This window comes from Serinus canaria, chromosome 28 (genome assembly GCF_022539315.1).
Source record: "Serinus canaria isolate serCan28SL12 chromosome 28, serCan2020, whole genome shotgun sequence".
NCBI classification, from domain to species: Eukaryota; Metazoa; Chordata; class Aves; order Passeriformes; family Fringillidae; genus Serinus; species Serinus canaria.
Window position 1 is genome coordinate 2149989 of NC_066341.1, and position 21798 is coordinate 2171786.

The 21798-nt window shown below is 62.9% G+C and overlaps 1 protein-coding gene across 2 annotated transcripts; it reads right to left on the reverse strand.

The window, feature by feature from the left end:
* Positions 1 to 1762: 1762 nt before the first annotated feature.
* Positions 1763 to 21513, reverse strand: ARID3A (AT-rich interaction domain 3A). 2 transcript variants are annotated; one of them, XM_050986097.1, is made up of 9 exons: positions 21384 to 21513; positions 18128 to 19065; positions 17294 to 17609; positions 5882 to 5954; positions 4664 to 4847; positions 4225 to 4472; positions 3613 to 3909; positions 3448 to 3534; positions 1763 to 3364 (listed from the first exon to the last, which is right to left on the reverse strand). In XM_050986097.1, the coding sequence occupies exons 2-9, from the start codon at positions 18544 to 18546 to the stop codon at positions 3168 to 3170; spliced, it is 1821 nt and encodes a 606-aa protein (XP_050842054.1). In that variant the 5' UTR covers positions 18547 to 19065; positions 21384 to 21513; the 3' UTR covers positions 1763 to 3167. The 2 variants fall into 2 exon arrangements, with proteins under 2 accessions (XP_050842054.1, XP_050842053.1); XM_050986096.1 differs by having other exon boundaries at positions 3448 to 3909.
* Between the last annotated feature and the right edge of the window lie 285 nt (positions 21514 to 21798).

Sequence of the window (21798 nt, forward strand, 5' to 3'; positions counted from 1 at the left end):
CGGCTGCGGCCCAGAGCGCCGCCTCCCCAGCCCGGCGCCGACCAATCAGCAGCGGCGCCGCCGCTGCCGCGCGGGGCGGGAGCTGCGCACGCGGCAGGAAGCTCAGCAGGGCCCGCCCCGGTCGGTGTTGGATGGGTGACACGGGATACCGCGTGTGCACATGGGAACCCTGTGTTCACCCCATAACCCTATGGACCCCCCAGAGCCCTAGGGGAACCCATGGACACCCCACGGCGTTATGGGGACTCCCCACAACCTTATAGGGATCCTGTGGATCCCCCAGAGCCATTGGGAGAGACCCCCTGGACATCCCACAGCCTTAGGGGAAACCCTGTAGACACCTCACAGCCCCATAGGTACCCCAGGGACACCCCACGGGCTTATGAGGACCCTGTGGATACCCCATAACCCTACGAACCCACCCCCCCAGCCTCACAGGGACCCTATGGACCCCCTCAGAGCCCTATGGGCACTCTGTTGATACCCCACAACACTATGGACTACAGCCCTATGGGGACCCTATGGACACCCCAAAATCCTGTAGGCACCCCATAGCTATGAGGGTGCCTTTGGACACCCCTATGGGGAACCCAGGCCCATCTCATAATCCTATCATCACCCCATAAATCCATTGATACCCCACAGTCCCACAGGACATCCCAAATCCATAAGGAAATCCTATGGATACCCCACAGCCAGCGCAAGAAACCCCAAACACCACAACTTTTTTTTTTTTTTTTTTTTTTAATATTTCTTCACTTTACAGGGTTACAATTGTCTTAAATATTCTGACGTTTAAATACAATCTGTATAATAATGTTATTATAAAATGTAAACTTTCAGTGTTTTTTAAGTTTATTTTCTCTTTTTTTTTTAATTTTTTAATTTTTTTTTTAATAATAATCAAAAAGTCTCAATACCTGAATGTTTTGCAAAACTGAAATCTTTCACCGGGGCCCCGGGTGCGCCCGAGGCCGCCGCGCTCAGAGGTAGAATGTGGTTTATTTTTTTATTCCTTTTTTTTCTTTTTTTTTGTCTTTTGTGGTTTTTTCTTTTCTCATTTTCCTTTTTTACCTGAGTTAAGATATGCAACGCTGGGGGGGGGAGGGGGGCGGCTGCAGCTGGGGCCGCTCCTTTAGTTTAATTTTCTTTCCAAACCCCCCCAAAAAAAACTGATTTAGGCTCTTTTTTATTATTTTTAAATCGATATGCAAAAAAGAAAAATAAAGTGGAAAGTCACCCGCTCTCAAAAACAAAAATAAAGGGAGGGGCAGGGAAAGGAGGGGAGGGAAAATAATTAAAAAAAAAAAACAACCCCAAAACAACCCAAAATAGTGACTGTACAATGCAAAAAATCACTAAGAAAATCTAAGCCTGGGCATGAAAATTCCCCCTTGGAATTTCTCCTTATGGGGAGCTGGGCTGGACCCCAACAGCAGCAGGAGCTGGACGACCCTCCCAGGCCCCCCCAAAAAAGGGTCCATGGAGCCACCAAGACCCCCCCCCTCCAACAGAGCCACCAAGGGGATTCCAGCACGAAAAAAAACCCCCAAACCCAGCTGAAAACAACCAAAAAACCAGCTGGAAAAAAAACCCAAATCCCCTGAGATCGCCACTTCCCCGAGTGAAATTAAAAATAAAGGTTGGGGTGGGGGGGGAGGGGAGGTCCCACCAGCCTGGACCCCCCCCCGGGGGCACCTGGGGAAGGGGGAAAAACCCTGTGCTCCAGGTGGGAACCTGAGAACGGAGATACCGAGGGGGGTGAGGGGGTTTCGGTATCGGCCTGGATTGTGTCTCACGCAGACGTGGGTGAATATTTTTCTTTTTTTTTTGGGGGGGGGAGAGGAGGGAAATATTGAAAAGAAAACTGAGATGGTGAGGTTTAAAATAAATGCTCAGGTCCTTCGGGTTGTCCGTGAGCTCCGGAGCGTCCTGCAGCTCCGAGCATCCCCATCCTCTGGATCCTGCTTGGTTTTGGAGGAAATAAGCCCAAAGTGGCTTTAAACAGTAGTTTTATGCAGGGGGAGGAATAAAAATTAGGATTTGGCGGTGGGGGAAGGAGCAGAGCTGGACCCAACCACCGATAAGGAGAGGAGAAAGGAGATTCCAACGTTTTTCCAAGCTCCCATTTTCCCTGATGAAGACTAATATATATCATTTGCATGTTAAAAGATTGATTCTTTTTTTTTTCTTTTTTTTAGAGAATAAAATAGAAGCTATTTACAACAAAACAATCGAAAACAACCTCTTAAAATCCTGCAGAGAGTGGAGTTCCCAAAACAAAGGAGGGAAAAGGATGGAAATGAATAAAATATCTCCCTATATTTCCAATTTTTTTTTTTTAGGATTTTTGGTTTGTTTTTTTTTTTTTTTTCCTTTAGAATTCCGGGGGGTTTCGCTAGAGCTCGTGTCGGCAGGCGTCCGTGCGTCTGTCTGGAGGTAACACGAGTTAAAAAATAACAATAATTATAATAATAATAATAATAATAAATGTACAGTGCAAAGTGTGATGTGAGTGAGGTAAACGGTCCCGGAGCGGCGCAGCCGGACAGCCGGCGGCTCCGGCAAAACCCCCCGGGCTAAAGCTTTTCTGCCTGGAGAAGGAAAATCCAACAACACAAGAACAAGGGCAGAGTCCATCAAGAGCCTGAGGCGACCCCGGAAAAACCCTGGCAAGACCTCGGGGGACACCCTTGGTGAGATCTCAGTGAGACCCAGGCGAGATCTCAATGAAACCCTGGTGAGATCCCGGTGAGACCCAGGTGAGATCTCAGTGAAACCCTGGTGAGATCCCAATGAAAACCTGTTGAGATCCCAGTGAAATCCTGTTGAGACCCCAGAAGGATCCTGGCAAAACCTCAGGCGAGACCCCAGAGAGACCCTGGCAAGACTTCAGGTAAGACCCCGAGAGACCCTGCCAAGACCTCAGGTAAGACCCCGAGAGACCCTGGCAAGACCTCGGGCAAGACCCTTGGTGAGATCCCAGTAAGACCCAGGCGAGATCTCAATGAAACCCTGGTGAGATCCCAGTGAAATCCTGTTGAGACCCCAGAGAGACCCTGGCAAGACCTCGAGCGAGACCCCAGAGAGAGACCCCAGAAGACCCCTGAGAGCCCCGGTGCGACCCCGTCCCCCCATGGGCACCGGTGCCCGGAGGCTCGGGGGCGTTAAGGCGAAGCGCTGTTGGAGGTAGAGCTGGGGGGCACGGCCAGGCCGGCCGGGGTGGGGGGCACGTTCCCCCCGCCGCTCCCCACCCCGCTGCTGCCGCTGCTCCGGCTGCTGCCGCCGTTGCCTTTGCTGTAGGCAGAGGAGGAGGAGGAGGAAGAGGAGGAGGAAGGGCCGGGCGTCTGGGCGAACAGCACACCTGGGGAGAGAGCAAAGCTGAGCCGCGGGGGCTGTGAGACAGGGTGGAGGGCGGCGGGAGCCTGGCCCAGGGCAGCCCCTCACCTGTGTAGACGATGCCGTTGATCTCCACGGACATGCTGATGCTGTTGGTGCCGTTGCTGCTGGCGGCAGCGGCGTCCGGGCGGTTCTCTGCCGGGGAGAGCCGCGTTACGGAGCCCGCCGGGGCCGGGAGCTGGGCGGGGGCGGGAGGCCGGGACCGGCACTGACCTGGCGAGCGTGTGCCCTGGCTGTTGATGCGGATGCTCATGGGCAGCTGGGCCGTCATGGCCAGGAGGTTCTGCTGCAGTGCCCGCTGCATCAGACGCTGCTGCTCGTCCGTCACCAGCGCCAGCTTCTTCTCCGGGGGCTCCCCCGACTCCAGCTTCTCCCGCAGCTGCTCCAGCGCCGCGGCCTGGGCGGCTGCTGCCACCTGCACCGCGGCCGCCTGCGCTGCCACCACGGGGTGCCCGGCCAGTGACACCGGGAGCCGGCTGGGCATGGAGATGGGGATGGGAGAGTCCTCCTCTGCCGAGGGAGCGGGTGTCAGGGATGGAGGCACAGGGGTGCCACCACCCCAGAGTGTCCCCAACCCTGGAGCAACAGTTTGGTGCCCGGCTGTCCCTCCAAAGGTCAGAGATGGGTGATTGGAATCAGGGCCCCGAGGCTGAGCCCTGGAGCCTAAGGAGGGGAGAGGAGCATCAACCCCCTGCCTGCTTCCCCCAGCTCTCCCTGTTATTATTATCTCCCTGTTATCTCCAGGACTTAGCAGGGGGCTCAGCTTGCAACCAGACCGCGTGGCAGCCAAACCCTGGAGCAGGCAGACACCAGAACAATCATTACCTTTCTTGATCTTCTGGCCTGGCGTGATGGCCCCGCCGTTGGTGGCAGACGCCAGCCCCAGTGCCGGCACTGGCAGCTTGGGTGAGGAGAGGAGGCTGTGGGTGCCACCAGGTGAGTAGGCAAAGAGGGAGCCCCCGAAGCCCTGCCGCCGGCCCTCCCGCCGGTTGCTGTCGATGGCCGCCTGCAGCTCGTTGGGGTTGCTCAGCCCACGCTTCTCACACTCGTAGGGGTACAGGTACTTCATGTACCTGCCGCCAGACAGAACATGGGAGGGATGGTGAGGGTGACACAGCGGCTGGGCAGCCCTCCCTGTGTGCCACCCCACTGCTCCCTCCCCGCTGCTCCCACACAGGGCTGTGCTGAGCCTCCATCCCCTGCACAAGGCAGAGGGACCCCCAAGTTCTCGCCCCACTCCCCTCCCCTCCGAGCCCCCGCTCACTGGGTGCGCAGGGTGAAGGCCGCGCTGGTGATGGAGGTGGGCAGGCTCAGCCCCTTGGTGATCTCCCGCCACAGCTTCTTGTTGATGACCTCCACCAGACCCCCCTTCTCGGTCACCAGCGTGTACAGCATGTACAGGTCCAGCACCTGCTTGGCCATGATGGGGATCCGGTTCACGGGGGTCCCTGGGGAGCGGAGGGAGGAGAGAGCTGCTCTGGGGTGCTGCTTTCTTACCCAAAGTGGGGGTGCAGCTGCTGAGACCCCTGCGGGGCAGTGGAAGGGCTGGGGGGCTCATGCTGCTCCCTCCCCTTCCACTGTCCCCTTCTTCCCCCCGGGCCCTCCCGCTGAGATCAGCCCTGAACAAAGGAAACAGAAACTCGCAGTTTCCAGCCACAGCCCCATCGTGGCTGAGCCGGTTCCTCGGGCTGAGCCGGCACCCGGCAACTCAAGTTATTTATAACGGGGGCGGCACAATCCGGCTCTGAGGGTCTCCTATGAGCAAGGGGGGGGTTGTCCCTCCAGCTGGAGGAGGGGGCTGGCAGCCCCTGCTCCCTCATTGGGGTCCCCACCCTCCCAGCTCTGTGATGAGGGGGCTCTGGGGGACCCCAATGGATGCAGGTGGGGGGACCACAGGGGACTCAACCAGGGGACAGGACAGAGCCAGGAGAACCCTGGGGGACCCAGCCAGCAGCCCCAGCCCCCCTGCACAGGCACACGTGCCTTCCCAGCGCTGTCTGACAAAGGGCTGGAGCCAGCCCTGTGTCAGCACTTCCAGCGCTGTTTTCCACGCAGGAACCAGACCCTCAAGCAGGAGCACGCTTGGCTTTCAGCCCTTCCCACCCCCGGCCCCCCAGCTGTGCCCTCTCCCCAGGCACAGAGAGGACACAGTGAGGGGCTACAATAACCCAGGCAATGGGCAGAGGGGGCACACAGCCAGGGGGGTTGTGTGGGGAGGGGCTGCAGGTCTGGGTGCGATGGGTGAAGGGCGGGGGACAAGGGGGGGCCGCAGACTCTGGATCCAGCCCAGCAGGTTTGACCCTGATGTGCTGAGGGGTTAAAGATTAACCAGCAGCTCAGCCAGAGCCATGACCTCAGGGCATTAATGAGGGGCAAGGAAATGAGCCCCTGGCCTTGGGGGGGGATGCGGGGGGTGCAAGGTAGGTGTGGTGGAGCAGGGTGGGCACAGGGGCACAGGGTGGGTGCACAGCTGGGTACTCACCTCGCTTCTGCATGAAGCTGAAGAGGTCATCCAGGAACTCCTTCCTCCTGGGGTCACCATCCAGCTCATACAGCTGCATAAGAAGAGAGAGATGCTCAGAAACCCCCTTAACCCGTGTGTCCCCTCACCTGACACCCCTGGCTTCCACTGCAGCAGTCGTGTGGCTCAAAGGGCACCAAATGGCTCGGGGGTCCCTGCAGGGGTCCAGGGGAGTTCCTGCAGCTTGGGCTGACCTTGCGCCCCACTGTGCCATGCCCTGCCTGCCCTGGTTGTAGCTCAGCTCTGGGATGCCCGTGCTGGGATCACGGCGGGAGTGGCTCCCAGGCTGCAGACACCATGCTTGGCCCCAGCTCCTCCCAGGAACGCTGACCCTGGTTATTTTTAGCATCCACTGCCTGCTCAGCACAGCAACTCTTCAGCGTGATCCCTCCACACTTGGGGTGCCACAGAGAGCCATGGCCAGGAGCCAGTGTGCCTTGACATGAACCTGTGTGCCACCGCCCTGCAGGGACATGTCATGCACTGGGGGAAGGCAGAGCTGGGCCAGGCTCTGACACGCTGCACCTCAATCACCGGCTCTGCTTGGGGCATCTTCAGCCAGGACCCCCCACCCCGGCAGCCCAGCACATTCCTGCCTGATTTATGGCTCAGGACCGGCCGGTTGGAGCGCCCGGCACGCCGCAGGCACACACCACGCCATGCTGTGCAGCCTCTCCCCAAGCCCAGCGCTGTTTCAGCCTGGAGGCTGATGGATAATCCCCCCCCAACCCGGGAAGGGTGCTAGAGCAAGGGCTGTGGGGGCAGGCGTTGCCCAGATACCAACAGGGTGGTGGCCACAGCTCCGCTTTTCTCAATGACAGCTCTGAACAACTGCCAGGGGGGCTGGGAGGGGCCTATAAATAAATAAATACCCCCCCCAATACACCAGGCACGCAATGTGGGGCCACTGCTGCCGGTCACTGGGTCATCCATGTGCCCACTCCCTCCATGGCTATGCCCCGTGGCACCAGGACCGTGGGCAGGTGGATGGGTGGGCATCCTCCTGGCTTGAGCCCCCTCCTCCTGCAGCCCTGCAGGGAGGATCCGGATCCTGCAGGGCCGGACTCGCCCGCCGGCGCCGATCAAAGGGATCAATGGGGCCGCATGATAAGCAGGGCCATAAACCCCCCCCAGTTCCCCTGGGAAACTCGGCAGTCTCGACCAGACCCTTGCACACCCCCAGGGCAAGGGCAGGAGCACCGGCACCACCGGCAGAGACCCTCAAAGCCCCTCTCCCACCCCAGCAAGGGGTCTGGTGTGGGACTGCCGTGGGGGGAGTGAGCCATGGCACAGCAGCAGTGCTGTGATTTTTGGGGCTGAGCTGCACGGGGCTACTTGTGCCAGCTGAGGGATGTTGGGCTGGTGCCAATCCAGCCTCCCCTGTTTTCTTGAGCAGCTCTAAAAGCCACACACAGAGAAAGGGCTTCCCCAGCGCCCGATCCTGCCGGGTGCGCAGCCATCCTGGGGAAGCACCGAACACTCTGGTTCATCCACTGCCAAGACCCTCGGGGTCATGATCCACACCCCCCCAGCTCAGTCCCGAGGGGAATGGACACGTTTAAGAGGATGAAAGAAAATTAACCGTCAGCTGAGGAGAGCGTGGCCAGCCAGGACAGGGGGATTAGTGGCTGCGGCAGGAGGCTGCCCCGACTGCCGGCCTTCCACCAGCCCCGGTAGTCCCATGCCAAGCTCAGCTTGCTGCAGCCATTCTCCCCCCAGCCCAACTGGGATGAAGCCACGGGGGTGCCCAGGGACAGTGGGCAGAGGGATCCCTGTTCTTGCCCAGTGACCTCACAGCCCTGCTGGCACACCCGCCATGGCTGCCGGGCAAAGGATGTTGCACAAGCTGCTGCTGACAGTTACAGGCGAGACTCCGACAGCTTCACAGGCTCCCTCTTGGGACCACCCCCAAACCCTAGTTTAGCTCTGCCACTGCCAGCAGAACCAACTGCCAGTGATGGGCACCTGCCCAAGGTGCTCATCCGGCAGCACTGTGGGGTGAGGGCATGCTCACCCGTGGCTGGGACGTGCCTGGTGTGCACTGTGGTGTGTGACAGAGTGCATTTGCCAAGCTGCCCCTGTTCCCCCTCGACCCCGAGCACAGGCAGGACACGGAAGGGGACAGAGACGAGTGACTCCCAACTGCCCCTCGCAGGATTTCCTTGCATTGACGCCATCCGCAGCCAACGGCAAAGCAGCCGGCGCCCCGAGAGCCCCAACGGCAGCGCAGGACAGCTGGGACAGCGGGGCTCAGAATGCAAATTGGGGAACAGAAACATTCTGGTTTTGGCAGCATGCGAAACCCAGCGCGCAGCTGAGCTTGGCACAGGCTGGCAGCTGCTGGCACTGCTGCACCGAAATCAGCAGGTGCTGAGTCTTGTGCCTGCTTGGTGCTGATCCCTGCCCCGTGCCTGTGCCGTGCTTCCTGCTCTCGGCCCCAGTTTCTGCTCAGCTCAAGGCCAGTTCCTTGCCTCGGTGCTCGGTGCAAAGGTACCGGCGTGCAGGAGCCACAGGCAAGGCCGCCCGGTGCCGCTGAGTCAATACATTTATGTTTCGTAATTAGGGAGCTGGAAACTACTTAATCCATAACGCAGCTGCCCCAGGAATATCCTCTTACCGTGGGGTCCCCACGGCAGGGTGTGGTGGCAGGGGACACTGTGGCACAGCCACCCCAGCTTGCCTGGGGGGAGCAGGAGATGCCCCCCACCTCCCTGAGAGTCCCCTGGGCTGGAGGATGTGACTCCAGTGCTCCCAGTGCTGACCCACCCCAGGGTGAATGCTTGATGCCAGTGGCACGGGGGTGGCTCTGGCCACAGTGTCCAGCCCACCTGGCCGTAGCGCAGCCCCCTCGGCCCCGGCCCCCGGCCGGCTGAGGACACGGAGCCAGATGGCCGTTGCCAGCAGATCCATAATTAAGTGGAGGAGGAATTAGGCAGGCGGTGGGCGGGTGGCCCTGACCCCGGCCCAGCGCCCCGGCAGGATGCCGGCCCGGCGTTTGGTGTGGATGACCGGATTAATGTTTCAAACCAGATTACAGGAAAATCCCAACCCGCTGGCTTTCAAAGGGCAGGCAGGAGGCGGCCCCTTGGCAATGCCAGGAATGCGGGAGAGCCCTCGGCACGGGCTTGGTGCGTGCAGGGGGGGAGGTCCGAACCCTCCCCAACCCCCCGAGCTGGGGCAAGGGGGACAATGACAAGCAGGAGGGGAAGAGCCATTTCACAAGGCTCATGCTGGTGCCAGGCAAATCCCCTCTTCGACAGGAGTCCCTTGCCCCTTGTCTGCTCCATGAGGTGTCATGGAGGAGTCCGTGGCCCTGCATCCCACGTCCGAGTTAAAAACACCTCCCCTTCCCCCCCCCCCTCGGTTCCGGGTTTTCAGGCCTCGGGGATTAATTTTCAAGTTTCTTTTCCATTGCCAGGAAGTGGCAACACTCTCGGTTTTCCTCCTTCTCTCCAAAACCGGTTTGGGACGTGCACACCATGACGTGAGCTGGGACTGGGGACAAGACCCAAGGGCCACTGCAGCAGCGATGGGGGCTGGTGGCAGCCTCCACCTTCCAGGGGCTAAACTCCCCCAAATTCCTGTATTTAAGGAAAAAACACAACGCAGGCAGTGGCAGGGAGAGTTTTCCCTGTCTCGGCAGGTAGCAGGAGCAGCGATGACAGGCTTGAGGGGCTGCTTCTCTCCTTTTCTTTCTTTCCTTCCTTCCTCTGGCAGCCCCTGGGGATGCATCCCTTTGTCCCGCGGACAGCGAGGGGCCACGCTGGGCTGGGGAAGAGCCCGCGCACACTAACGAGTTCTTTAAGGAAGAATAAACACATTTATGGTGCGTTTCCCGTCCCACTCCCAGCCCATACACAGCCCCCGGCCTCTGGCACGCCGGGACCCGCAGTGGGGTCGGAGAGGGCACTTATTCAGAATAAGAAAGTCATTTGTAAAAACCAGAGCCAAGGATTGACGAGAGCCCCGGGCCGCGGTGTTTCGGAGGCGCTGGGGATATGATTTCCCGTAAGGCCATGGCTGACTCAGGGCTGGGGGTGCCCGAGGCAGCAGCCCCTCTCCAGGCACAGCCCCCCCGGAGTGGGGTGCAGGGTTTGCTGGGGCCAATCCCTCCCGGTGAAGGGCAAAGGGAGCGTCCAGCCCCGGAGCAGATTCCTACACAGATAAAGCGCTCGGCTTAGGTACAGGTCACCCCTGGCTGTCCCCATCCCTAATCCCCTGCAAGCCCCCCGGGGCACAACCCCCCGTGGGAAGTGGCTGCTGGGGGCAGGGAGGCGTGTTCCCCTTCCCCAAAATGTCCCAACATTTTGCTCGTGGGGGATGTGCTGGCTGGAGCCTCGCCCACATGGCCAGGGCCGGCGGTGACTCCACTGACCGGCCCGGCGGGATTCCTGCCGCCGGAGCATGGCCGGGCTGGGGGGCCGCTTCCGCGGGGGCAGCTGGGGAGGGGGCCCGGGAGCTTCCCGTCGGCACCATTGTTCACACCAGTTCCCAGTATTGTCCCCTCTTCAGGGGACACGGCCCGACCGTAGGTGCCTCTTTGCACCAGTGCCTCCTCCTCGGGCTGGACCCGGTGGGCACGGCATCCATCGGTGACAAACCCAGTCCGCATCCATCGGTACGGCAGTCTGGGGTCCCCAAGACCACCCGGACCCCGGTGCCCACCTCCCCACACAGGCTGGGGGAAGGAGTCATGTGGGTGACCCTGGGGGTACGCGGGCAGTGTCACGGCACGGCGGGTGTCAGGGCACGGCGGGTGTCCCCGAGCGGCGGAGGGGACGCTGAATGGGCGAATTAGTCACCGTTTAACCTTGCTGACCCCCCATTGTCCGTGCACTGTTGGCCGCCCTCCCCAGCACGGCCGTGCCCAGCCAGCCGGCAGCTCCCAGCATCCCAGGATCTGTATCCCTGATCCCCCCGGGCTGACACCGGCTCCTGGGATGCCTGTGCCACTGCTGTTCACTCCCAGCATCCCAGGATCTGCATCCCTGATCCCCCCATGCTGACACCGGCTCCCGGGATGCCTGTGCCGCTGCTGTTTGCTCCCAGCATCCTGGGATCCGTGTCCCTGATCCCCCCATGCTGACACCGGCTCCCACGATGCCTGTGCCAATGCTGTTCACTCCCAGCATCCCAGGATCCGTGTCCCTGATCCCCCCAGGCTGACACCGGCTCCCGGGATGCCTGTGCCGCTGCTGTTTGCTCCCAGCATCCTGGGATCCGTGTCCCTGATCCCCCCAGGCTGACACTGGCTCCCAGGACGGCGGAGCAGCCGCCGTTCGCTCCCTTCCCGCAGAGGAGGAAGCGATTCCTGCTGCCGTGGCGTTTCCAATGGCAGTTTGCTGCTGGGCGGCAGCAAGCCAGGCTCTGGCTGGAATCAAAACTGGTTCCGTGTCTGAGTGTGGACGTGTGGCACAGGCTGGTGAGGGGTCATGGAGAACTGGGGTGCTGGGGCTGTTTCCTTGGCTGGCTGGATGGGAGCCAGCCCGGCAGCTCTCCTGGCCCTTGCTGTGTGCGTGCTGGTGCATGCCCTTGACACATGCTTGCTATCACACCGGACCTTGTACAAATATTAATCCAGCAGAGTCAGGCGCTGTTGAGAAAGCTCGTCCGAGGAAGGACACCAGGCTAGCTCCTGCCACCAGGCAGACCCAGGAAGGGCAGCTGAGAACGAGCTATGCAGCGCTGAGCTGGGGAAATGTGGCCAGAGCAGCCAACTCAAACTCTTGGGGCATTTGGGGACCCCCCAGCTTGGGCTGTCCTCCTGTGTGACTCCCAAACTTCCCAGGGTGAAGCCCTTGAGGGCTGGAGAGCCAAGACCCTCATTCAGGACCTGACCCGGGTGAGGTGGCAGCAGCAGCAAGGCCTGGAAGCCAAGACTGGGGGTTTAAATTCCACCATATGTAAATGATCGTCTTAGAAGGGGATCGCGGTAAGCCCCAGCAGATGAGTCACCGGGGCTTCCACCGCCCGCTGGGATTTGGCTAATTGCAAATCTGTTCCTGAAATGCAAGGTCCTGCACCTCTGCCCTCCGTCAGCACCACCGTGGGGGTCCCTGGGGTCCCGTGGGCAGGGCCAGGGTGCATGGAACCCCTGGGAACCCCACGGCAGAGCCGCTGGGGGAGCTGGAAGGGGTCCAGCAGCCACAGATGGGGTTGACAGGAGCCAGCTGTGGGCTGTCAGCCCCGGGAACCATCACTGCTGAGCTGCTCTAGCAGCACTGAAACCTCACAGTTTTCCACACTGAGAGGAGGGGTGGTGGTGGGCACTGTGATGGCACCACAGTGATAGACCCCATCCCACCCACCGTGGCACCTGAGCGGGTGGCAGTGTGGGGCACCATGTCCCAGCTGTTTGAATCTCCAAAATCAGGCACTGGTACCCAAGTTGGAGGCTCCACAGTGGATGTGGGCAGATGGGGAAACAGGCAGGAGGTGAAGCCCTTTGCTGAAGGGATTTAGGGCTGGTACCTGCCTGGGTGCTCCCAATGCCACCTCTACCAGGGTGAGACCCTGAGCCAGCTGCTGTGGAGGGACAAGGAAGCCCTTTCCCAAAGGACTGTTGCCACAGAAGTGACATGGCCACAGCCTCCCGTGGGACACACAGGGAGCAGGGGACTCTCCTCAGGGGTGAGCCCAGGCCTGCAGCAGCCCCAGTGCAGGGTGGATTATCCCGAGCTCCAGCCAGAGCGGGAACCCAGGCACAGGCAGATTAAGTGACCGATGGGAAGGGTCAGGGAGCGGGTCAGGAGCTGGGCCAGGAGCTGCACCCTGAGCCCCCAGTCTGGCTGCCCCAGGGGCTCCGAGCAGGGCCCCCCAGCCCCAAACACCCCCCACCCTGGCCCCTGATTGCAGCACGTCCGGCTGGGCCCTGGGACCAGCTGCCATTTCTCCTGCGGTTTGGGCCAGAAATAGGGTGATGGAGCAATGCTGCCCTTGCCCAATGCTGCAGTGGGGGCGGGGGGCTCTGCTGACAAAGGCCCTGCTCCCTGCACTGCTCTTTTTTTTTTCCCTTTTAAATAAACCCTGTTAGTTCAGCTGTGCTGAGAGGGGAGGCGGCCGCCACCTCCGCAGCCCTTGAGTCAGCCCGGGGGGCTGGGGCGTGGAGGGAACAGGGCTCTGGGAGGGCCAGGGGTGGGGGAAATGAGGCTCGGAGGCAGGGGGGGTCGAGGCATGGGGGAAATGGGGCTTTGGGGGGACACAAACAGGTGATGCCCTGGCTGTGGGGAGCCAGCCCAGCTCCCGAAACAAGGGCTGATGGGGGCATGGTGTAGCTGGGTGAAGGTACTGGTTGAGCTCCTTGGGCAGAAAGGATGTGTCCCCCTGTCCCTCAACCTCATTAATCATCCTGGGTCTTGTTTGGAGAAATGGCTTCACGAGTGCTCGGATGCCGGGACCAGCACCTGTGAGCACCCAGGCGTCTGGCTGGGGGAGGCACTCGGCGGCTAAGCCGCTCTCGCCGAGAAGTCCCTGACCTCTGGCCAGGGATCTGGTGGGATTACAGCCCCGGGAATGCTCCCTGAGCTCTATGAGCCAATTACTGCGCCGGATCCCCGGCTGGGAGCACCCCTTGGGGCATACCAGGCAGTGCTGCAGGGTGAGAGGGGCTGAGTGTGGGGTGAGCAGGGGGGGACACAGCCCTTTTCCTGGGAGGGGTCCACTGGTGACTCCCCCACTGCCCCCAAAGTCCTGTCCTGCTCAGATCCCCTCTCTCCTGCGTTATCTGCTGCTGGCCTGGCCAGGCACTGCAATCACCTCACCCAAGCGGGGGCCCCAGGGCACTCCCCCTTATCTCGGAGCCAAACTGCCTCTGGGTGGGGGGCAGTGGCCCCCAGCCCTGTGATGACACTCGGGTCCCCCTTCCCTGCGCAGGGGCCCCCTCACCCTCCCTGGGGGCGGCTCATCCGCTCGGATGGCTAATGCAATAAAGCTCTAATCAATATTTTAAAGAAAGTAAATGGACCCTCCCGCCCTCGTTAAGAGGCCACGGGGCCCCTGCTCAGGCCCCACGCCCCCAGCTGGCTTTGGGCTTTGAAAAGGAGAATAATCCACGGGAGAAAGGGGTTCAGAGGGGATCCCCCACACCTTAACCAGCTCCTGGGGATTCAGAGGAGGTACAGGCTGTCTGCTCCTCCAGACCCCCCTGGAAAATCGCAGTTCCACCAGCCATGTGCGCAAGGCTGGTCTGGGCGGAGGGGGGGGTCCGGTTTCACCCACCCCCGCAGCCCTGCCGAGGTCGCAGAGTTGCTTTCAGTTTATTTTTCCCCCAGCACTGCACTTTGAAACGCTGTATCTCGGGGTGCGCTGCACCAGCCGAGATAAGGGCTGAGGTTTTCGCGCCTGTGTGCCACCGGCACGGCTCAGATGTCCCCAAAACAAGAAACCTCTTGCCCCACTAAAGCACCAGCACCCCCCCCAAACCCCCCGGCTAGCACAGCCTCCCACTGGCACTGTGGTGACTTCTTAAATCCTTCCTGAAGCAGAAATGGGGTGTTAAAAATCAGTCTGAGGCAGCCACTGCAGGACACCCCAAAAGGGAGCACCCAAAATGGAGAACCCCAGAGAGAGAGTGGTGGCTGCTGAAGCCAGATGAACACAGGGAGATTAATTCCTTGAGCTCCTGCAATGTGGGACAGGGTACTGGCATGCAGGGTGCCCGTGCCCGAGGCAGCACCAGCACCACAGCAAACTCCAAAAGAAGAAGAAGCTGGAAACTCCAGCTCCAGGGGCTGCCACTCCACCAGAGGCTCCCACTCCTCCCACTTCCCTGGTATTAGCAGGCAGCAGTAATAACAATAATGAAACAGAAAGATCAGAGCAGGGATCTTGGGGGGCAGCAGCAGCAGAGCCCGCACAGCGCTGGGGTACAGAACTCTGAGCAGTTTTACCCCAGCAGACCTTTGCTGGCAGCAGCTTGCTGGATTTTTAGCCAGTTCCCATGGGGAGCCTCTTCCCACCCAGAAAATGCCCCTTTCCCCTCCACCCCGAGGAGCCACGGTGCCCTGGGCAACCGCTGCCCCTGAGTTCCCAGTGTCGCTGGGGGCTCCTTTGTTCTGCTGCCCGCGCCGGCAGCGCCCGGGTCAGGCTGAGCTGACCTCTGCCTGTGCAGTAGCCGTCCCTGGGGACGGGGAGGTGCCACGCGCCGGCTCCCTAACCTCCCTCACCTCCATAACTCTTCCTCACGCCCTCCCCTTCCTCCTCCCTTGAACTGGGCCCCATCCTCCTGCCTCCGGCCCCCCACGGCTCAGCCGAGCACCAGTTCACAGGAATCTGTCCCAGATGGGTCAATAAAACCTGGCAGTGGAGGATGGGGGTAGCCCCCAGATGCCAGGGTTTGGGTGTGGAGACAGGCACGGTGGCTTGGATGGTGGCACTGCCCAGTGAGGACGGCGTTCTCAAGCACAGAGACCCACGGGCCAAGGATGGTGGTGGCACCAGCACAACCAGAGCTGAATCCAAACTGGATCCCAACTCCCAGAAGGGAGAGCTGGACAGCCAGGGAAGTTAAAGGTTGGTGGGAGAGCAGGGGTGCTGCCAGTGCTGAGGAGCTCCTTGTCAAAAATAAAAAGCAACCCCAAAAGAGCCCATCCCTCACAGAGCAGGCAGGCAGAACACTGGCACAGCCACTCACAGCACAACATCCCTGCTAGCTCACCCGCACAGGGACCACGCTGTTCTCCGGCATCCCGGAGGAGCTGCTGGGGTTCCCCCTAAGGCGCCTCCACCGCAGCGAGGAGCGGGGATGGGGTACGGCATCCCCTGCCCCGTGCTGCCCTCGCTGTTTACATTCCTGCTGCTCCTTCCCAGGCCGCGCCAGCTGGGCTGGGATGGAGCCCGGCGGCACGCGCTGGAGGCCGGCCAGGAGGAGCTCCCGGCCAGCACCGGCTGCGCCAGCAACCCCCTGGCCCCGGTCCAGGGGCCGCGATCCAAGCGCGGTCGCACGGGCTGACGTGCCGGGGAAAGCCTCTCCGGGCCCAGCGTCGCATCAGCTCCTCCGCCCACGGAGGCTTTCCAACCCCCTCCGGCTGCTTCCACCGTTCACCACCAAGCTGGGCTCTTCCCCGGGACCCCAGGAAGGGACATGGAGGGAGAGGGGGTGCTCAGGGAGAGAGGACGCGGCTCCGGGGGCAGGGGAAGAGCTGGGAACGGGGCTGGTGTTCCCAAGTGCTGCGGCTGTGATAGGGGACCTGGCAGAGGCTACGGCCTGGGCCACGGCACTGACACGCTGACGAACAGGAAGATCAGAGTTGTGGTATTGAAAAGCCTTTTCACAGCTACGAGTTCATGGCCCTGGCCCCTCGCTCGCCGGTGGCAGGAAGCACAAGAGAGAGAAACCACAAGAAGAGCAGGTAGCCTGGGTGCAGCGGCACGAGGGATGCGCAGGGCAGGAGCATCCCTCCATCCCCACAGCCAGGCAGCACCAGGAGGATGGCCACATGCTCCCTGCTTGCTGCTGCTCCCTCTGCCAGCCCTGTTCTGAGCCTGCCCACATCCACATGTGCCAACAAATCCCGGCAGCCCCTTCTCCTATTTCGGAAGGGATGTGACAGCCTCCTGAAAGTGAAGGGGCAGAGGTGGTCGCATCCCTCCTGAAAGGCCACCATGCCCTGGCCACTCCATCTGGGTCCCATCTGCTGCTGCTGGTCCTGCCCCTTCCCCCAGCCCCAAACTCCGATGTATTTAAACACACATCAAAGGTGCCGGGCAGCCCCCGGGGAGCCCTGGTTGCAGCAGTTTTCTTCTGTCAGTGAGAGTGGACTGCAGCTAGCTCTGGCGCCAGGAGAGGGAAAATGTGCTGGCCTCGTTGCCTGGAGAAGGCAAGGAAGGGGGCAGCCAGGTGCTTTCTCCCTGGTTTCACTTTTTCATGCCATTTTGGCAGCAGCAGGGGTGCAGCTCTGCTCCCCACCAAGCATCCATGGGGCCAGAGTTGGCCTGCCAGGCATCAGCTCTGTAGTGATGGTGATGGGAGACAGACAGGTTCCCATGGAAAATGGCTTGGGGAGAGTGGGGAAGAGGAAAACCAAGAGATCCATCAGATTTATAAATCTGGGGTGATTTTTGCACAACTTTCAGCAAGAATCCTCCCAGATCCCTGCAGCAAACACAATTACACTGCCTGCCTGTACCAGAACAACCCGGACATAGGATCTAGTCAGAGTCACCCAGCCTGTGAAGGGGCGAGACTGAGCCCTGCACTAAAACCTCGGAGAAATCCCACGCATTCCTAACGACAACAGCAGCTGGATTTGAGGAGAACACTGCCGGAGGTGGCGCTGCCAGAGGCATCTCCCCACGCTCTGAGGACACAGGGGTGTGCAGGAGCAGGGAGAGGGATGGCACGGCAGGGACACACGCGTCTCGGTGGGCACATACCTGCTTGAACTGCTCCTCGTAGGTCCAGTCGCCGTGGTCGGGTGCTGGTGGTGGGGGCTGAGCGTGGCCCAGGCCGGGGGGCAGCCGCTCCTGCCCCCCTGGCAGCCGTGGGGGCTCCCCCCGGTAGTGCTGGGGTGCTGGAGGCTTGCGGAGCAGCAGGGATCCCGCACCCGCCCGCACCGCCTCTGCTGAGCTGAGCCCTTCCTCTCCCATGTCTTCTTCTTCCTCGTAGTCTTCCTCTTCTTCCTCCTCTTCTTCTTCCTCTTCCTCTTCACCCAGGTCCTCTTCAAAGTCATCTTCGTCCCATTTGCCCTTTCTGGAGACGGGAGGAGAGGAGAGGTTTGGTCCCTCGCTGGTTCCCAAGGCCCATCCCTCTCTCCTGCCCGCCCCAGCTGCGGAGCTGGGACCACCCACCCAGCACAGTGGAGTCCCAGTACAGCCCATTGGTGGGGGCAGCTCTGTGGGGCACAGCCAGCCACCCAGCATCCCGGGAGCAGCTCCATCACGGACCTCTCCTCTGCCAGATGGCTCCTGGCCTGGCCCAGCCCTGAGAGAATGCACGCTGAAGGCAGCTGAGGGTCCTGCATAATTTAACACCAGCCTGGGGTCCTCTGTCCCAGCCCCATGTGGCTACTGGGCAGAGATGGGATGTTGTGCCAACCCAGCATGAGGAATCACCGCCACAGAGCCAATTCACTTCTCTCAGCACCTCCTGCTCTGAAATATCCCAATAGCTCTAATCCAAGCCACAGCACGCTGTGCCCAAATCCACCAGTGTTGTGCCACTTCCCTGCCCCTTCCCCAAACCCATGAGAACTGCCCGAGTACACTCACAGGTCCTCCTCCTCCTCAGAGCCCATCTCTTGCTGGTACCCGCCGCCATCTTCCTCCTCCTCTCCGCGCTCCTCCTCTTCCTCCTCCTCGGAGGCCTGGCTCTCATCAGACAGCCCCGGGCTGGGCGAGTGGCTGAGGCCGGCGGCGGCCGCCCGCATGGCAGCCAGGGCGGCCATCTGTGCCCGCTGGATGTGCGCGCTCTCGGGCTCCGCTCCCTCCTCCGAGGGCGCCGGGGCTGCATCCTGCCCACGGCCCCGGCTGCTGGCAGGGGGCTGCCCTGGGGGCTGCGAGGGCTGCGCCAGCGGGGACGTGCAGCGCGGCTGCTGCTGCTGCTGCTCCTGCTGCCGCGCTTCCAGCGCCTGCTGCAGCCGCGCGCGCTGCTGCCGCTGCAGGTTCTCCATCACCGCCTGCAGCTTCATGGCTCTGCCGGCAGGCGGGGGGTCCCCGGGGGGGCGGGGGGCGATGCACCCGGGGGGCAGTGCCCGGGGGGCAGCGCCCGGCAGGCTGCCGCGCTCCAGCGGGGCTGGGGGCCAAAGCTGGGCAGTGCCGGGGGGAGGCAGCCCTGGAGGGGGCTGCCGGGGGGTGAGGGCAGTGCCGTCGGGGTGTCAGGGCAGGAATTGACACCGGGTTAGGAAAGAAGGACGTGGCCCTTGACCCTCTCAGGCTTGGTCCGATGTCTCCTTGGCTTAAGGGCTACGGTGTGTCGCAGGCTTGGTGCTGCCCGGTGGGATTGGGGTGCTGCTGTTGTCAGGGGGAGTGTCCCAGGCAGGCTCCAGAACTCCTCCTCAGGCTCAGCAGGCAGCAGCTGGAGCACGGCACATCACCCTTTCCCTCGCAGACCTGGCACTTTCTGAGGGTGGCAGCCTCAAGGTTCCCTGCTCACAGTGGGTGTCCCTAATCCTCAGCTGGGTCAGTGTCCGGCAGGCGTCGGCGCAAACCTGTGAGAGAAGTAGAGCAGAGGGTCAGTGGAGCTGTGGGCAGGAGCTGGTGAGCAGGAAGGAGTTAAAGACAGCGCAGGAGCCTCATTAATCTCGAGCTAATGAGATAGGGCGGCCGGGCCTGCTGCTGGAGGGGGAAGGGGCGGCCGGACCCGATAGCCCTGCCCGGCCCTGCAGGCAGCGGATACCGGTGGACCCACGCCCGCAGATAACAGGCCCTGGGGAGGGACATCCACCGGGGACATCCCCACCAGGGACATACGGCATGGGGAGCACTGGGCTCATCGTGGAGGGGCAGCACTGGGGTCTGTGCTGCAAAGTGGAGGGGCCCCAAAGCACCCCGAGGCAGATCCCAGGGGATGGACAGGCAGAGCCTTGAAACCCTGGCAAGGCTCAACCGAGCACCCCCAGAGCCCCCTTGCTCCCTTTCCCTGGGGGACCTCCAAGGAAACTTGAGGCTGCAAGCAGCTCATCTGTGCTTTGCCCCACTGGAAAACAACGAAAGGGTTACAGCTCAGCCCTGCAGAACCCCTATACCCCAGCACCCTGGTCTGGATCCCTTCCCCAAGCCTCGGTGTGGCCAGCCAGGTCCCAGCTGTGACCTCGCCTGCACTGAAGGAGCTCACAGAAGCACCGCAGTTAGTGCCGTGTACGGGCAAAGCCCGCTTCAGCTGCCCGGGGGCACACACGGCAGGACCCTCACGGGGACTGACCGTGGGGCCAGACCCAGGGGCTGCGGGGCCAGGACAGCCGGCGGTGCACAGGGGCCGGCAGCTACGCCACGATCCCGCGCATTCTGGAAAGAGGAACCTGCTGCTAGTGCGGGCCGGGGCCGCGGACGGTCGGGCGGGAGCCGCTTCCCCCACGCCTCGCCGCGGCTGCATCCGCTCCCGGCCTGGCCGGGCTCGGCTCACGCCACGGACGGACACGTCGCCACCGTCACGGCAACCTCAGCAGCCACCGCCTCCACCGGGAGCCAGAAGAGGCGCGGCACAGGCGGGCCAGCAGCGGCCGTGCCTCAGTTTCCTCTCCGGTCAGCGCCGTGTGGCCCCCGCGGAGGAGGGAGAGGTCGCGGCAGGAACGCTCCCCGCCCCGGAGCCGCCGCTCACCGGCCGCGCTCCTGCCCTGCACCGCACCTGAACCCCATCCCCAGCGCCATCCACGAGCGAACCGGAGCCAGACTGAGCCGGGCACGTGCTCCTGGCCGCCGCCGTGGCTCTGCCTGGCCGCGACTCCCCGGGTGACACGGTGCCAGCACCAGGCGTGGAGCCGCCTCCTCGAACACCGCGGGCCGTGGCCGCGCCGGAGCCACGCTGCCACTTCTCCACAGGGAAGCCCGAGTGGTGCGGCCACAGCCAGAGCCCCGTGGCACCCCGGGCCGGCGGCCACGGTGACCTTGAGCCGTGCCCCTTTGTCCCTCCGGCCGCTCGGGGCCACGGGGCCCGGTGCGTCCCCGCCGTGGGGCGGTGACGGGGGTCCTGTGAGAGATTCGAGGCGGCGTCACCCGCGGCCCCGGGGCAGGTGCTCGGGAGCGACAGCGGCTAAAAATAGGCAGCGGGGGTGTGACGGAAGGCCTTTTGTGCCACCGACACCGGGGTTGGGCTGGCCGCGGCCGGACACCCCCAGGCGGGCTCCCGGCATTGCCGGGAAGGGCTCCGGAGGTGTTGGGGAGGCTGAGTGAGGAAGAGGAGGAGAAGGACAGGGTGGGTACCCGGTGGGTGCCGTCCCTAGGGACGGACGGGGCTGGGAACCCCAGGAGAACAGGAGTCCCATCCCCAAAACTGAGCCCGGCCCCGCTCCCGGCGGCACGTGGCACCGGCGGCCCTCAGAAGGGCCGGGCACGGAGGCGGCGGGGCCCCAACGGGCCCTGGTCCCGCGAACGGGGGGAAACGGCCGCCCCCGACATGGAGAGGCGAGCCGGAGTCGGCCCGGCCTGGCCCCTCCGCCGTCCGGACCCCGGGAGGCCGCGGGCCTTGGGGGCGCACAGGGCGGGGCCACGGGGCTCTGCCCGGCCCGGACAGCAGCGCCCGGGGAGAACGGAGAGTCAAGGCCGGGAACGATCGCGGGGGAGGAACCCCAGCCCCGCGTGGGGGAGGCGGCCGGTAACCGGCCGCGGGGGAGGGGGCGCAGCGCTCCCGCTCAGCACCGGCCGCGGAGGGTCCAGCCCACCTCGGAGAGGCGGCCGGTCCTGGGCTCCGGTCCCCGGCCCCGGTCCCGCCCAGCCCCCGACTCCCGGTCCCGGCTACGGCCGCGGCGGAGGTCCCGTTCTCGGTGCCGATCCCATCAGCGGGAGCGGTGCGGCGGCGCGTCCCCCTTACCCGGTGCAGGCCGTGCGCCGCGAAGCCGCATAGCAGCCGCGGCCGCCCGGGGTCGGGCTCGGCGGGGCCGGTGCGCGCGGGGCCCGCGGCGCTGCTCTCCCCGCGGGCGGGCGGGCGGCGGGCGGGCGGCGGGACCCGGCCCCGCCCCGCGCTGCCCCGCCCCGCCTCGTCATTGGCCCGCCGTGCCTGGAGCGCCCCGCCCATCCCCACCCCGCGCTCTCATTGGGCCGTCGCTCCCCGAGCGCCCCGCCCCTCGCCGCCATTGGTCGGCATGCAAATGTTGCGCGCGGCGGGGCGGCGGGGCCAGGCGGGGGCGCGGCCGCAGCGCCGCCTCGCGGACGGGCGGGGGAACGGCGCCAGGCAGGGCGCGGGCCCCGGTAGAGCCGCGGAGGGGGGGCGGTTAACGGGGGGCAAC

Excerpts from the sequence above, each read along its gene's own strand:
- ARID3A (XM_050986096.1), bottom strand. The coding sequence starts at position 18,546 with ATGAAGCTGCAGGCGGTGATGGAGAACCTGCAGCGGCAGCAGCGCGCG. Across the intron at positions 4,473-4,663 it reads GCCTTCACCCTGCGCACCCA|GTACATGAAGTACCTGTACC; the intron begins GTGAGCGGGGGC and ends GTCTGGCGGCAG. Across the intron at positions 3,365-3,447 it reads CAACGGCATCGTCTACACAG|GTGTGCTGTTCGCCCAGACG; the intron begins GTGAGGGGCTGC and ends CTCTCTCCCCAG.